We start from the raw sequence: 17,623 nt of genomic DNA, 5'->3' as shown, positions 1-17,623 counted from the left end.
CTTGACTTCTTGCAACTCCCCTCCCCACTACCATCTCCACTTCAACAGATAAGGGGAGATTTTCCCTTTTCCTCCTCCTATGGGAGTTCATTACAATGGACAGATATTACGCTTAGGTCATACCTTAGAGATTGTTCAGAAACCACCCATCTGCCCGCCCAGAACAGAACATCATCTTCATTTGAGTGAGCTGCAACAGGAAATTCTCCTTTTCTTCGAGGGTGCAATAGAAGCAGTGGAGGCCCGAATGAATCGGACTTTATTTCAGATTCATTCTAAAAAAGAAAATAGGTCTATGGAGACCTATAGTGGACCAAAGTGAAATGAACAAGTTCCTCAGAAAACATAACTTCTATGTGATAACACTCCAAAGAAATGATTACCGGATGTATATTTTCACATCTCAATACACTGGATGTAGAGAAAATACCTCTGCTTTGCAGGGGCAGGGCAACACTACTAATTCAAGGTGCTTCGATTCGTGGTGACTGAAACTTTAAGCAAGTTGGTGCATATTCCGTTCATCCCACAGGTGCATTTTCTGTGTTCATACATCATAACCACTTTTGTCTTACTATTACTATAGCATAGGTTTATACCTATTCTAAATGAATTAATATAGCTCTTGTACAGTGCTCCATCACTCCTAATGAAACATCTTTGTGCTGAAGTTGCAACTGAAAGACTATGGGAGTTCATTACAATGGACAGATATTACGCTTAGGTCATACCTTAGAGATTGTTCAGAAACCACCCATCTGCCCGCCCAGAACAGAACATCATCTTCATTTGAGTGAGCTGCAACAGGAAATTCTCCTTTTCTTCGAGGGTGCAATAGAAGCAGTGGAGGCCCGAATGAATCGGACTTTATTTCAGATTCATTCTAAAAAAGAAAATAGGTCTATGGAGACCTATAGTGGACCAAAGTGAAATGAACAAGTTCCTCAGAAAACATAACTTCTATGTGATAACACTCCAAAGAAATGATTACCGGATGTATATTTTCACATCTCAATACACTGGATGTAGAGAAAATACCTCTGCTTTGCAGGGGCAGGGCAGCACTACTAATTCAAGGTGCTTCGATTGGGCCACAACTCAGCATCACAGATCTTTACAAAGGGCCTCGCTCCAGTTGATGCCTTTCTCAGACTACATGGTCACCAAGTGTACTCCTACTTGGATGGATGGCTTATTAAAGCTCTCTCAAGAAGCTTCTTTCGCCACCTCCATCAGTCTGTTTCGCAGGTTAGATCTCTTTTCTGCCAGATTTTCTTTAGAACGGGACACCAAGATTCAGTTCTTAGGAGCGTTACTAGACGTGCAATTGGGAAAGGCTTTTCCGTCGCCAGGAAGAGTGGTGAAGCTGTATTACTGACAAGCGTGGCTCAATGGTTAGAGCGGCAGACCCTGATGCAGAGGTCTGGCCCGGGACCAGGATTTAATTCTCGCCTCGGCGGCTCTTGGACTCAATTTCCCCGGACCTGATAATTCTCGCCCCGGTGCCTAGTCTAATCATGGGTCCCACTCTGTGACTCTGGCCAATAGCTTGCTTAATCTCCACAACGGCCCCAGCAGCGCTTGGATGCCTGGCTTCACCTTGGGGGTGCCCAGGAGTGGACATTTCACAGGAAAGCCAGGATGGGTTCCACAGCGGTATGTATACAGCGCTACGAGGCCTCCGGGTAGAAGTGCGCTATGTAAATACTATACATTTACATTTAGTGCAGTTACCTGGAGGAGCAGGCACGAAGCACTACTGCCTCGATGTGAAAGCAGAAGCTGACTCAGCAGTGGGACAGGCAGTGCCCCTTAACCTGTTTCAGTAAAGGTACGCCTGCTTTCTGCTTTTAAACACTATACTTGTTATGTACTGCTTACTATTCCGATTCAAACGTGTCAGTCAGAATTTTTGTATTTTTGACCTGAGTCTTAAAAACATTATACAACCATATTTAATCAGTCACCTGTTCAATATAAATGTGAATAAAATCACAGGGTGCAGTCTATACTTATAATTTTTCCATTGCTAAAAGGGAATAATACTTTAAAAAGTCATTTTCAAAGTCAGATAAAACGCCTTTGATGGCAACCACTAACCTCCCTAAAGCACATGTCACATGCAAATATTGCATATCAGTTAAAAGTGCTGTTGCTTGCCACCGTTCAAGGATCCCATATTTAAGAAAGAGGGGTTTTAACATTATTTTCCGTGGTGACTGAAACTTTAAGCAAGTTGGTGCATATTCCGTTCATCCCACAGGTGCATTTTCTGTGTTCATACATCATAACCACTTTTGTCTTACTATTACTATAGCATAGGTTTATACCTATTCTAAATGAATTAATATAGCTCTTGTACAGTGCTCCATCACTCCTAATGAAACATCTTTGTGCTGAAGTTGCAACTGAAAGACTCAGGAAAGAAAAAGATCTAAGATAGAACACTCACTAAATAAGGGAATAACGAAGTGCATCTGGGGCCTGGGAAAGCCAGGTCTTCAGAAACTTTTTAAAAAGGGATTCTGATTCCAGGAAAGACAAGTGGCTAGGTAGAAGATCCACGCCTTGGATCCTAGCACTAAAAAGGATTTACCTCCTTAATTTTCAGTCGGAATTGAGGGGGCTTAAGGACATTAGCAAGGTAGGATCTCAAAGTTCCTGTGGGGGTATAGTCCATAAACCTGGCAGAATGTTATTTGGTTATTTGGATCGACTGGCTTTAAATGATCTGAACACCATTAAAAGCTTCTTAACAGGGATCCTTTTGGTACTGATAGTCAGTGTAACGTTTTTAAGGCAACGGAGGCAGAGCTCCGTCTGGGGAGGTTTAACACAAGTGTTGCAGCAGCGAGTTGCACAATCTGCAGCTCATGAAAAATGTATTTAGAGGCTCCAACATATAGACTATTGCAATAGTCGAGCAGCGAGGTGGTAAGATCAAATGAGACCGATTTCCTGGCAGCTAGAGAAAGTCCCAAAACGTTCTCAGAGACTAGATTAGATCAGAGCACATACCCTCCACTGCCATCTTAGTATCTCTTTTCGAAGTGTGAGGTTTGGTAGCGCCTCAATATAAGGGTACCACTCTTCAGTCGGCCACGAGTTCAGCATAAATTGAATGGATGACTTCCCCTTTAAATATTGCATATCCTGATCTAGAGATTTATTTTCTATCTGTATACAGAGTTTGCCTTTTGTTGTCCCCATCTGGAGAGTCTTACTTATATTTAAATCTTGCACCCTACGTGTTCCCTCCAGAAGCTTTCTGGTGTTCTCGGCCCAGTTCAACTCACTGTGTGTGATCTCATTTTTACATAGCAATGACAGTTTAAGCTCTTTTCTGGTCTCCAAGCGCATCCAGAATCTTATCTCAGCATATGCTTAGTAACTCCAGGAAGTTAATCCTGTTTGCATCCTTATTGCCTGGGTCATTGCTGACCTTGGTTGTAGAAGTAGTCTTTTCAGGCATTTTCCGTCTTCATATTCCTAATTCGCATTGCCACTTTAGCTTAGCAATTCAGCTCCATACTAGAATTGCAGGCAGATCATAGATGTATAAGCAGCAGTTGCATTTTTTTAGCCCAACGTATTCACTGTTTCTAGTTTATTAGGCCCCAAATGCCATTCAAATTTTACAGATTTTTCCCTGAACCCCAGCACCTTGATCTTTTCCATATTTACCTCTAGCTCTTTCTTATCAAGGTACGCAAGTTATATGGGTGCCATTCATTTTAGGGCTGAGTTCACTCAATTCGGCTATTACTAAAGGTAGATCAGCGAAGAACAGAGAAATGCAAAGGAGCCAGGAGACATCCCTGGCAAAGCCTGTTCTTAATGAGGATTTTCTGGGTCAGTCTTCTTTCTATATCTGATCACCTGAGCCCAGTTATTTGAATGCAGACCCATTATGAGGAGAGTAAGATCAGATATAAATTGACCCTTTGAAATAAACACAGGCTTTGTAGTGGGGCCCGTGCCACATTTTACACAGACCAAATCAAAGTCGTCCAAAAACTGTTTTTAGAGAGATGAAAGAACTCTTCGACCCCAATAAAATCATATCATCACCAGTATTGTCTCAGACTCAGTGTGACGATTTGGCTTTTTTCTTTGTCAAAGAGGCGACAGATATCCAGCTTCTCTTAAGATCGGAGATAAGAAGACTGTGTCGCCTACTACTATTGATGGCCTTCCTGGGATCGAGGACCAGATTGGACTGATCTTGCTACAAGCTGGGCCTAAATTGAATTGCTGGGACGCTGTGGATCTGCCTGTGTTCTTGTCATTACTGAACTCAATTGGGTCAGGCTCGCCAGGAGATTTGCTCCCTTCGGCCAAGATAAGTTCCCTAGAGGTGGATATTTTTCAAGTTCTAGTAGCACTCCTGAACACTTCCTTTACGCAAGGAAAGATCCCACAGGCATGGAAACATGCCTTGGGTAGGCCTCTTTTGAAGAAAGAGAATTTGGACCGTAAGACTTGGTTTAACTATAGACAAGTCTCAATGCTTGCCATCATAGCAAAATGAATGGAGAAGCATGTCAACAAACAATTCTACAATTTTCTATAGTCACAAGAGCATTTTCATACCCCTCAGTCGAGGTTTAATATGGGAGGCATGAAAAGAAGAGGATTCACACATAGCATAAAATAAGAATATTTATTCATCCAGTATGCTCCTAAGTGCCACCAGTACATTAGGTCGCAGAATACCAAAATGCCATCCTGTCCGCCCCGAATCCTCATTCCCTAACACTCCTAACACTCTACATTCCCCAACATGCCCAACGCTCCACTTCAAAACCAACACATCCTCCCCTTCAACAAATGAACAAATAATACAGAATGCAACATAAACATATCAAACATCAATCACTGAATGTGAATGTAGATAAATCCTTAGGTTCCATCCAATATTATGAGATGAAAAGGTGTGCGCTACACATCCAGCGTTTAGCCGAAACACCCCCAGCCATGTAATCCTTAAGCCAAACCGGCCTTGTGCAGCTCGCTCTGGTCACACATGGTTCTCTCAACCACTCATCCGCAAATGTCCCCCCCCAGGTGAATTCGCACTAGGTCGACCTTACTTTCAAGAATGACAGAGATCTTGTCTTTATTTCACACCTTACCATCACTGGTGCGAACAGTGTTTTGAGACACCTTAACCGCTAGCTTGGGGGCGGAAAATCGGGATTCACCTTTGGGAACATGTCCCAGCTTCTTGATTCTGACCCAACCTCCTACCCTCAAATCCCTGGGATCACATTTCACGCAAACGCCACCATATTTGCCATGTATTTTCTTTCTCACATCCACTACACCAGCCAAACTTGCCTCATCACTCCTCCCATCACTCCTCTTCTGCATGAGTACGGCACCCAAACCAAAGTTGCTAGCATCGATGACTACGATCCATCCACTCACATTTTAGTTTTGAACTGCAAACTCTACCACTTAGTAGAACAAAAGGAGAAACCTCTGTGGATCCATCCACTCGCACTTTAGTTTTGAACTGCAAATTCTACCACTTAGTAGAACAAAAGGAGAAACCTCTGTGGAGCAATTGGGGGTCGTCCTGTATGCCCACAGCATATCATCCACAGCTGATCTCCAATTTAATTTGTTTATCCACGATACGTGTGGTTGAAGCATTCGACTAGAGAATTGCTCCTAGGATGGTATAGGGATGTCTTGATGTGCTTGATTCCCTGTGATTCTAGGATTACCTCGATTTCACTATTTATTTATTTATTTATTTATAGGTTTTTATAGCGCTATGAATAAACTCCCGAAGGAGTATCTCCGCGCTTATGACACCTAGAGTTGAGAGCTTAGATGGAGTTGCGGGGAGATATTTTAACACTTTAATACCAAAGGTCTAGTGAAAACCAGCGGATAAATGCTTAGCATAGGCTAAACAGAAAAGTTTTCAGACATTTTCTGAATTCTAGATGACTCCCACACTGTTTTAAAGAAAGCGGGAGGGAATTCCAAAAGCTTGGGCCTACCACAGACAAGGTCCTACCTCCTTGCCTTGCTTTGGTGATTTTTGGAATGTTCAACAAAAACTGTTCACCAGACCTAAGGGTACGTGTAGGAACGTAGGGAACAAACTTAGTAGCAAGGTACTCAGGTCCTAATTCATTAAGGCCTTTGTGGATTATACAGCCGATCTTAAAATTCACTCGCTGCCTTATTGGTAACCAATGAAGTTTGTGCAATAGAGGTCTAGAAGGAGACTAGACACCAATTGTGTACCATTGTCTGTCACAATCTCCACAGGGTAGCCCTCCCTCACAAACACTCTCTGTAAAAATTGTATGACCGCATTAGAGGTGACACTATTTATAAAACCTACCTCAGGCCATTTTGACATATAGTCTATGAGAATAATTGCAAATTTGGAATTTAATAGGATATTAATAGGGCCCGCTATAGCCAATGCTACTTTGCCCACAGAACCAAAGGAGAACTTACAGGGTCAATCGGGATGGGTTGGGTCACCTAAGATTTAATACTCTGAATACGAGGCCCACAGTCACGCATATTGCTTTCCATGGGTTTGTCAACTTCAGGCCACCATTAATCTTCACGTACCTTGCATTTCATTGCTGTTATGCCGCTGTAACCCTCATGGGCTAATTTGCCTCAAACTCGCAGGAGCTACCAACTGACCAAGACTCCTTAGGAGTCGTTCGCACGCTAGTTCATTAGCTACCTGCCTATACGGTGTGAAACCTTCATCCAGAGGGCTCGAATTGGGCCACACTTGTGCAACCCAGGACATGACTTTACACAGACTAAGACTAAGATCCTTGCCCAGCTCCGCTCTCCACTCACTCTCTTCCAATGTTCCTTGCTTCACACTGTTCACACTGTTGTTCAAACCTGTGAATATATGACCAGTCCAGTGCTGAAGAAACAAATAGTTATTTACGTGTAACTTCAGTTCTCCAGGGTTGTTCTATTTCATATATACGCATGCAACTCTCCCTCCTCCGCACCTATCCTCACCTCCCCAGTCAGTGGCCCATTTAGTATATACTCTTCTCACATTTATGCTATAAAATCTGAGCTATGGTGGCCCCTAGAAGGGAGTAGGAGAGCTGGCACACCCACCTCACCTCAGTGGATGAAGATCGGTTTGCTTCAAATGAGATGGGTGTGCTGCTATTAAACAAACACTGTTGGTGAGGCCTATAGCCAATTTAACACTGTTAACAGCTTTTTAAAATGACTGTGGATTCTCAGCCTGAAGACAGAGAATAATTCAAGCATGTGAATATATGAAAGATATAAACTCTGGAGAAGTGGAATTACAGGTAAGTAACTAATGTCTTTGATCATGTACAGCTCTCCGCTGCCTTTTGGCTATGTTTGTGCTATAGAAATATCACATACATACTTAATTAAGCAAATCTCTTTTGAAAACATTACAAATGAGAAATAATAAAACTGTGCCAATCCACAAAGAAAGGTGATTTTGTAACTTACAATTACAGTCATGCTACCTTCTCATCTTATTTTTCCACCACAGATACGTGGTAGACAGCGGCTTTGTGAAGCAGTTAAACCACAACCCCCGCATTGGCATGGATATCCTGGAGGTGGTTCCTATAGCCAAGTAGGTTTGAAGAGAAGCAGTTGATATTATTATGTGACGAAACTGTGAACTGTATGATGAGATAAAACGTGCTAGAGGGCCAAGTGAACCACCTTACCATGTACATTCTGACAAAATAAACACTAATTATTTAAAGATTGACGTCACAGTAATTACATTAATTACTCCAAGTAATTACCCTAAAATCTAACCACATTACTCTTGTTCTGTGCAATCTGACAGCACAGTAGTATCATGCTTTCTAAGCAGTGATTTTGTTATATTGTTTTTTACTTTGGGGTACACTATCTTTGTCTGCACATTTTTTCATGAGTAGTATATTTTTTGAGCCAAACATAAAAATAATTTCTATATATTTTAACACCAAATTAATTTTTCTACACATTCTTAATACAGAAATGTCCTTCTAAACATTTTAACATCAAATACATCCCTCTGACATCTCAAACGTACTATTCTGTACATTACGACATCTCATTTGGCAAAGTTATATAGTTAATTAAATAAGTCTGTGCCTGCAGCTCACAGGATTGCATAATGGCAGGACTGACTAAGCATTCAATTGCTTTAAGGATGATTGAGTACCAACAAGCTGCGTAATACAAACACTTACAATTGGTAATTGAGTCCCAATAGAAAATTAAGTTTCTGTTGTCCACTACATAGTCATTAATATTATAGCATAGCAGCATCTCAATTTGTCTATTCTGGCATCATAATATCATCTGATTCTTTACATTCTAATTATGAGCAATGGTGCATCCTGTATGTTCTAGCCACACACAGGAGTTTCTTAGTCTTTATTTTCTGACATTGCAGCAGAATCTTATTCTGTACATTCTAACTTTTCAATAGAATATAACATTTCCTAGCTATCGTGAAAGAAAGTTTCAGTTCTGATAAAGTCAATGAGGCGAGGATTATGCCTTAAACTATCTCCATTTATTGTTTAGCAGCCACGAAAAATTCCAGTATTCTAAATCGGCATTAGCACTACAAATGGTATGAGTCCGAAAAGCAAATTTACAGTCCACTATCACAGCCCTAGACTTACATGTCAAACAGTCAACAAGGAAAAGCATTTCCTCTTTCTTTATACTTACGTTTTGACAATTGAATCATTTACTACTAGTAGTCTTGTTTCTGCTCTGTCTTTGTCAGATAGAAAACGTTTGAGAAGTCATATTTACAACCTATATACATCATAGCATTCTAGTGCAAAATCTTCAAAATTTCCATTGAAACAAAACTAATAAATATACCTATATCCCATGATGAAGCAGAATGATCTACTGGGAGTTTATAAAGAAGTCTCTGTGTCTTTGAAGGTGGGATAATCGTCACCTCCATGTCCTTAACAGAATTGAAATGTTCCTTCACGTTGGCTAGGAAATTTCATATTCTATGTGGGGTCTGAGGCTCAGAATATGCAAGTTTAAAGCTTACTGACTACCAGTAAAGCCACCCACTGTACTTTTTAAAGTGAAAAAATGTATACATTGAATCGGAAGCTAGTCACCTGCATTTAGAATGTCTTCCAATTGACCTCCTAGGCAAAATACTTTTTTTTTTTTTTGTAGAGTTTTATATAGCGCGAACTAGACCCGAACCGAATCAGGTATCAGAGCGCTTTACATAGCACAAGTTACGTTTTTACATGAGGACACACACACACTTTCATTTTTAGGCACGGGGAGATTAAGTGATTTGCCCAGAATCACAGGAGGTTTTGGCGTCGTTACCGAGACTCGAACCCAGATCCCCAGATCCGAGGTCGAGCGCCTTAGCCGTTAGGCCAACTCCTCTACCTTTTGATGTCATGGCCCCTTTGACTGCGTACACCAAAAATAAAAGTATCCATTCCTGCTTACTGCATAATCCAATGGCCTTATCTCACTATGTTGGGAAATGAAACTGGTTTATAACATTTCTTAATCACAAGCAAGAGTTGCCTTATACCTAGAGGGCTTATCTTCATCATAGTTTTGTAAGCCATAATGCACCTTACCACACATAGCTTTAGATTTTCTAGGAAAAACTGGTATTTATGCACTCTGCTATGAGACCTGATGTTTCTAGACATCGTGGAAGAGACTCGAAGTGAATATCTTTCATGACACATCAATCACTCTTGCATCAGACACTCGTTTGCAAGGGAAAAGGCATAATAACATTGCCTGCCTTACTAATGATTCTTTTCCCCACAAACTGATTACCTTGCCAACATATCAGAAGTTTTAGAACTGAGTTCATGTTCAGTAAACTTGAATACCTCTGTTCTAGAGATTGTGATAATCGCACTCTACTGTGGAATCTGCTTGCCAGCAGATATGTGCCTACTGGCACCCCATTCAAGGGAAACTGCCCTGCTGAACTAGTAGATCTGCAATGATTGATGATGTTATAAACCAATAACTCTACTCCCTAATTGTGACAAAAAAGTCAATATCTATACTATGTATGTCCCACCTGATCAACGCTCTGTCCCTTACCACAACTGGACCATCTGTGCCTAGCTCTGCTATATCTTTTGAAAGTCTAATCCAACCATGCCTTCCTGATGAGGTTTGTAGCCTATTACGAAGGTCTTGGTATCTCCAAGCATCTCTCAGTAATGTTCCATACCTTTAGTCGAATGGTTCTTTCCAGTACCATCTCATGTGAGTTTCTGTGAGCATCCCTCTAAATGTATGAGTCTGGGGTAGTCTGATTGGAGACTAAGAAGAAAGTTCCAGAAGAATTTGTAAGTAAGCTTGCAATCTCCAAACCGGTGTTACCAGAACCAGGTTCACCTTCTTTCCCCTGACCTGAACTTAAGCCTCTTAATCATCTAGAATGATGGAAAAACATATCCAGGACTCTGACCGGTCCGGTAGAAAAGCATGCTTAGCCCCTACCCGTGGGTCCGATCTCTAACTGAAGAAATGAGGGAGTTGATGATCCAGTCTTCACTTGTTCAATATCTTCTAAAACAGTTTCAGCTCTAGCTTTTATGCACTGAAATCCCACAGGTATCTGGAGTTCTAGTCTGCTATTATGTTGAGCTTCTCCTGGCAGATAATCAACTGTGACCAAGAAACTTTATTCCAGACAAAAATACCAGTCTTTCTAGGTTAGTTCTGCCAAGGCTTCCGCTCGTTCCCCTACTAGATGGTTAATGTACTTGCCTGCCAATAGCTTGTCCATCTTGAGCAGGATGGAGCACAAGATCTTGTCCCCGTCAAGCACTTTACTGCAAACAAACCTGCCACGAGGTCCAGGCAGTTAAGGTGTAGCACCTCCTCTTGTTCTGATCACAATGTGACTATGTAATATTCACAAATCGGTCTCCCCAGCCTGAACAGCTTCGTGCAGATTCTATTACTAGATCCGGTGCTGAACCAAAAATTGTCTGCATACCAGGCCCCCATGTGGTCCAGCCACCAGTGAATTCCTGTCCTGGCTACTTTTGTCTGGTCTATTCCCGCACATAAGTCAGTTGTTTCCTGAGATGTGAGGACTTGAGTGTTTGCAGTGCCTGATAATGAAGGGGTCCTGGGAATACTGCTTAAAGACAAAGCAAGAAGACCCACTAATCTGACTATCTGAGAGAGGTGCGTTCTCTCACTAGTGTCTACCTCAGTTCTCCCTTAGGTAAGTTTAAGCATATGCCAGTCCAAATTTATCACTAAGTCTAGGAACGTTATTCTTTGTGATGGTTCAAATTCGGACTTCTGAGCGTTGATAATGAACACTAGACCTTAAACAGGGATGTTGCCATATTCAAATCATTCTTCAAGTGTGCGAAATCCTAATTCATTAGCAATATGTCGTCCAGGTAGACAGTGAGTCTGATACCTCTTGCCCTCAGTAGTTCTATGGCCGCTCTCAATGCCTTGGTGAGGCGCCAGTGAGTGGAGGAGAGACTGAAGGATGGAGTCCTAGATTCATATATCTGCTGTCTCCATACAAATTAGATAAATCTTCTGTTGGGTGTGAAGATTGAAGTCATGCCTTCTGATCCAATCTCACCATCCAATTCTTTGGTAGCTGAATGTCTCGGATGAGCTGCATCCTTTCTGTTTTGAAATACCAGTGTTCCAGACATTTGTTTAACTCTCTTCAAGTGTATCACTCGGTGGTGCCCCTTGTTTGTAGGTCTCGCCTAGCGTTGCTGCGCACATGCGCAGCTCGCTCGGCGAGATTTAATGCAAATGAGTACTTTCTGAAAAGGGCTTGAAGCCCCGCCCCTTATTCCCATTGGCTTGTGTCACCGTTTATGTTAAACGGTGCACAGCCTTTGGAAATAAGGTCTCCAGGGTGCCTCCTTTTTGCTTTTTTGGCCGGCCCACCCAGACTGGCTCGCCTGCGTTACAGCTGTCATGACGAAGTTTCTTATCAGAAGCTTCGTCACGCTGCCTTACACGCGCCAGTCCGGCTCTCTGATTGGGCCGGACAAAAAAGCTGACATGGCGCCTCGTGTTTATTTTTGCATTTCGCTTTCACTTTAAAGTGAAAGCGCGATGCAAAAATAAACAGCGGATGCGTGGCTTGTTTAAATATTACATGCACTTCCTGATTGCAGAAACACCGAAATGGTATTATCATCAAATGTTATGCTGTGTAGTCATTACATGTGTTTCGTTGTTGTTTTTGCCTCATTGTCTTAGAGGTTGGGCTCCTAGCATACCTGAAATGCCACTGCCTGTCCTACGGCCAAGTTAAGTGCGGAAGACTGAATGGCCATTTTCAGACCTCGAACCATAATAGGGCTTTGAATAAATCGTATATTTTTACTGCTGCCACCTTCGGTGATTCTGGAAAGTGTTAGCGAAGGCCCCGCTGCCCTGAGGTACTTCACTTCTATATCAGGCACTGAGGCCCTGGGCTTTGCTAACAAGAGGACTCTTTTACTCTGAGTTCCTCCGCCCCCACCCCGTCCCTCTTTGTTACTTCACCCGGCCACAAGTGCACAAACACGCCAAGTAATTCACCAAAAAAGCAAAAGAGAGGCATGTGTTCATGGCGACCTTCGCACCGAAGAGCATTCCTTTAGGAATTTGACAGAAATGGTTTGCAGACCATAAAAACAAAAAGCATGGGTAGCCGGGATTTGGTTATATCAGAGAGCTGGAATGAAAACAAGAGCTTTACGTTTCACTTTAAGGAATGCGAGTCTCAGCAACAAAATTGTACATGGTCAGGTCCGGTTGTTATCACACGCTCATGTTCTTCGTCTTGCTAGCAGACGCGCAACTCCCATTGGGCTAAAAGTGCTTTAAGCATCTCCCTCCAGGGCAGTTGTCGTGTGCTGGGACCACTGGGCTGGGGCTATCAACTTGGTCTGGCCAAGTCAATCAAGGTAAAGTGTTCCCTGCTGACCTCTTAAACATGTTTACAGCGAGACAGCTTATTTTTTTTGTTTCCCTCACTGAAGGTGCCCCTGCTCTCCGGTCCGCCTTGCCTAATCATTTCTCTTTCAAGGTAAATGTGTCTATGGCACAGGTGTGAACACAGCAGCAGGGGATGAAAGCTGCCGTCATCAGATGTCACCCAACCCCAAATAGACAGCAGGGTTCCTACATATTCCTCCCAGAGCAACAAGCAGGAGGCAATAATCCCCATTAAGGGCTAATACAATGCAGAGGCACTTACATGGTTTCAACAAGCATTTGCAATGCAATAGGTCTTGCATTTGCCAGAGTTTAAGCTATTGGCATTGTAAATGACAATACCTTTTCTTTATGTTTTAAAAACCAACACGTAAATAAAAGGCATTGCCATTTACAATGCCAATATCTCAAACTCTCACAACAGCAAGACATATTGCATTGCAAATGCTTGTTCTTTTTTACCAGAAAGGGGTTGCTCAGGAATATCCTCGAATTCAAAAAAGAAAGCACCACTGCCCTTTGTCTAGATGAGCCTTATCTATAAGGAGCATATCTGCCTTCAAAAATAAAAGGAGATTGAACCTTCTCCTTTAGCTTGGAGTTCCATAAAACTGGATGCCTGTTACAGTCTGTACAACTCAAGCATCCCCTGGTATCTCCCTCCATTTGTGTAAAAACAGGGCCAGCCTTCCTCCAACTTTTGGTTGGGAAAAGGGCTAGTCCTTGTCTCTTTTAATCTTCTCTGACAGCTCTGGTAGGCTGGAAAGTAAGGACGTCCCTTGCCTCTGCCGGCCAACCTTCTGCCCGGGAAATCTCTCTGTGGATTGTTGGGCCTTTTCTATTGAGAAAAAGGTGAGGGCAAAGTTACTTATCTCTTTGATGAAGGGTTCCCCAAAGAGACTGCCTTCAGCCACTGAACCCCCTTCTGCGGTAGCCAATTTGCCGAGCTTTGTTTCAATCTTTATCAATAGTGTGTGTCCTCTCTCATTAGGCAACGCACAGTTCAGCCTTCTAAGGAAACAGATTGCTCTCTGTCCCCAACTCATCAAGATGTCTGACTAGATGAGGTTGCCAAGTTCCGTAGCCTTATTGGCCATATCCAAAATATTAGTTAGAGGTCGCACAATGTCAAGAAGTTTATTCCGGCATGCTCTCTAAGAATTTTCAATCCCCTTTTCTGTCCTCTCACAAATTTCTGTATGAATATGGCCATTTTCTCATCTGTCTCTGCAGTCAATTTCACCCTACCTTCTAGGGATGACTAGGGTATTCGACTTTATTACGGCCTCGGACTTCTGTGTCCAGTTAATTACTTATATTACTACTTACATATTGGACTACTTTTGCCAACCAGGTTCATTCTGTAGACCACAGAGATGTATATTATTTGTGTGATAAATGCCTACTGGTTTCTTGACCGACAGGTGGCTGGTTCTCAACCCAGGGAAATTTAGGACTGCCCTCTGGTCACTATGGTCAGCTGGAACCTGGTTCCTCACTCGAGTCCTCCTCTTGGTCAGGTGCTCTGACTCTACACTGTCATCAATGACCACCCTTGGAGAAGGTTCGTCCTCATCAGCGGTATCAACAGGATGAAAATCATCCCTAAATTCCTCCTAGACTCAGCCTGCCTTGGTCTTTCAAAGGCACTGAAGGGAGTAGAGGTTATGGCCGTCTTGGCCTTGGCCTTGGACTTTTTGAGCTCATTGGGCTTTGACGGGCAGAGCGAACCCTAAGTCTTCCCACATAAAAGCAATCATTTCTCTTTGCCACCACCAAAAATATTTTCCTGTTCCGTGGCTCTAATGTGGAGGAGATCACTTTTTTTGTGGGGATGGCATCCACTAGTTTCCTTGAAATAATTGCTCTTCCAGTGCCCCCTTAAACATGTACTCCCTAAGTACCCCTGCCATGGTAATCAGGAGCCCTATTACAGAAATTTCCCCGGGGGGGGGCGCAATAGGCATGTGCGCCCGCTTTGTCTGCCCCCTGGGTGCTTTGGTATTCCACAAGTCGCCGCAGTAGCTTGTGCTACCCCTTCTGTAACACTGATAGTGCTGGCGCACATGTAGCCATCTTGGCATGGGGGCCAACAAGGGTACTTGAAATGGACTTTGAGTCAAAGAAAGAGGATCTTCCTAGCAGGTGCCGCTCGTGTCAGAAGAGGAGACCAGCTAGATACATGAGGCACACTGATCGGCCGCATAGCGCTGTCTGATGGTTTCGACACACTACGGCACAGTTCACATCAAATCAACTCTCCCGCATGGCTCCTGCATCTGTAGAGCTGACTTTTGTAGTCAGGGTATTACTTTGCCACAGTAAGTTTTCCCACAACTGTTGACATTGCTGGATCGAGCCATTATAGACGTGGCACAACGTGACACAGCCTGAAAGAAAGAGCTGTTAAAAGGCAATCAGCAGTGTGACAATACCAAACAAAACTAAATAAACGTGTTTGCTGCATTCAGTAATAACCCTAAATAAAAACAGTCTACTAGGCGAAAGCCCCTATCTGGCTGCTGAGCAGCCGTAGAAAGAGAGTCTTTTTTCCTTGTAGACTCTTTTACTTTCAAATCTGGGGCTGTGAGTAGTAGATTGCTAATTTGCTTTTAGGGCTCATGGCATAGTTAGTCCTTAAGTTTTTGCAGTATTAGTGTTTTTCTTGGCTGCTGATTAATACATGGAGAAAGTTTAATGCATAATCTGAGCCTCTGGACTTGACATGGAACACTCTTCTGTACAGTCTACCATCACACATACCGTACTATGAAAGTGTATGAAATTACAGTTTTCCTATGGTATAACAACCAGCATCATAAGTGGCAAACATGGGCTCAAAGTCTGCGGCACAATACTGTGGATTGACCAGAGAGGCTGATGCGTCAAATGTGCTTTTCTGCCCTTTGACCACACAGTTTCAGAGTCAGAGCCTGAAGGCCTTAGAAGGTGGTAGAACTGAGAAAGACAAAGCCAGCTTACACCAACACAACCATCATCTTGTGCAGCACACACCATTCACCAATCCACCCATGAACCACTTAGCCCAAGCATATATCCTTCTTCATGCCTTGTCCAGACATAAGACAAGAAACATGAGTTACGGGGTCTGGACAGACCTGTGCTGGTAGTCTTCCTTCAGTAGTACAGGGAAAAAAGGATTGTGCCCTTGGACTGTAGTCTCTTAGCACTGACCACCATGCACCTCAAAGCTTGAGCTGAGGTTCATTAGCCACCCCACTCAGAAATGGGGTCCATTTTATGTGTTCCCTGATACCAGACCACAGCTCTGATGTTGGCATGGGGCACCTCTAGTTGACCTGCATGATTGTTAAACTTACTGGAGGAAAAATAGAGGGCAGTTGGGAAATTGTGCATGGGTAGCGTGGTATGAGTTTTCTAAGCCAAGGAGAGAAATTTGAACCTAAGAATATTTTCAGTTCCAGTCTATCCCTGAGTATCTTTAGTTGAGACACTAAACCTTCCTCTTTCCCAAGCCTGAACTTGATTGGTATGTTGTATAGACACCGAAAACCCCTGTGAAAGATCCCAGAACATTTTGTGTCTGCCAGATCGTTTGCTTCACCTTTTGCTGCTGCTAGCCCTAAGTTACTTATGCTGAATTTATGTTGCTGTATATGGTGGCTTTGCCTCGAGAAATTTTGTTTTGAGCTATGAAAACAAAAGTAATCACATTTCTGTTTCATATTGAAGGAGCGAAGCAGTGCAGCGTACAGGACGAGCTGGTCGTACGTCTGCAGGGGTGTGCTTCCGGGTTTACAGCAAGGAATTTTGGGACCAATGCATGCCCGAGCACATGGTGCCTGAGATAAAGCGAACAAGTTTGACCTCTGTGATCCTCACGCTGAAGTGTCTGGAAATACACAACGTTATTCAGTAAGTAAGAGAATTGATTTATTTCATCTATGTAGTGTATCTTTTTAAAACAGGGATTCGGATTTACTTAATTACTTCAAATTTAACCTTTGACAAGGATAGACTCATTTCTGCGTGAGAAGCAGATAATAGATTACAGTTTACACATTATTGAAGTCTACAATCACAGGTCCTCGATTACTGATTTACAACAGCAATAGCAGTCCAGTATATATTAAACTCTTCAGGTTGTTTATTAAAGGAAACGGTCTTAGAATAAAATGCTGTCTTGACATCTAGATGCTTGGAAAAGCTCAAATTATTGACAGGTAACAAAGTAATCCACCTAGCTTGTCATTCACAAGTATTGATTTCTGTTTTTAAATTGTTTTGTAAAAAACAGTCCACTGCTGTGGGATGGTATTTGTGAAATGTGAACAGATGACAAGTATCTATATACTGAGCTATTAAAACATGAGAATGCACTTTTAAGAAGCGTTTTTATTTTTAAGGATGACATCTTTAACTAGAGAGGTTTTTCTCTCTCTTCAAATGGATCTCTGATGTTCAGTGCCAAATCGGAGACAAAATCAATAGCACTGCCCTGCAACCCAAACCACTAGCTACCAGTTGTGTCTTTGCTGCTTTCATTTAGTCTTCCAGTAAATAGCAGGAAATTCGGTAATACACAATTTGCGGTATATAACCTTTACCATGCACCCATTATCATACAGTCTTTAATGGT

The 17,623-nt window shown here is 42.5% G+C and overlaps 1 protein-coding gene across 3 annotated transcripts in view; it reads left to right on the top strand.

The window, feature by feature from the left end:
- Positions 1-17,623, top strand: part of DHX40 (DEAH-box helicase 40) — a 418,899-nt gene that overhangs the window by 200,628 nt on the left and 200,648 nt on the right. For all 3 annotated transcript variants that reach the window (XM_078679838.1, XM_078679839.1, XM_078679840.1), the window contains exons 9-10: positions 7,544-7,630; positions 16,717-16,899. In XM_078679838.1, the coding sequence (XP_078535964.1) occupies positions 7,544-7,630; positions 16,717-16,899 (270 nt within the window). The remainder of the gene's footprint in view (positions 1-7,543; positions 7,631-16,716; positions 16,900-17,623) is intronic.

Source organism: Lissotriton helveticus, chromosome 3_1 (assembly GCF_964261635.1).
Source record: "Lissotriton helveticus chromosome 3_1, aLisHel1.1, whole genome shotgun sequence".
Classification (NCBI taxonomy): domain Eukaryota; kingdom Metazoa; phylum Chordata; class Amphibia; order Caudata; family Salamandridae; genus Lissotriton; species Lissotriton helveticus.
The sequence above is the reverse complement of the archived record's forward strand: the minus strand, read 5'-3'. Positions and strand labels throughout refer to the sequence as shown.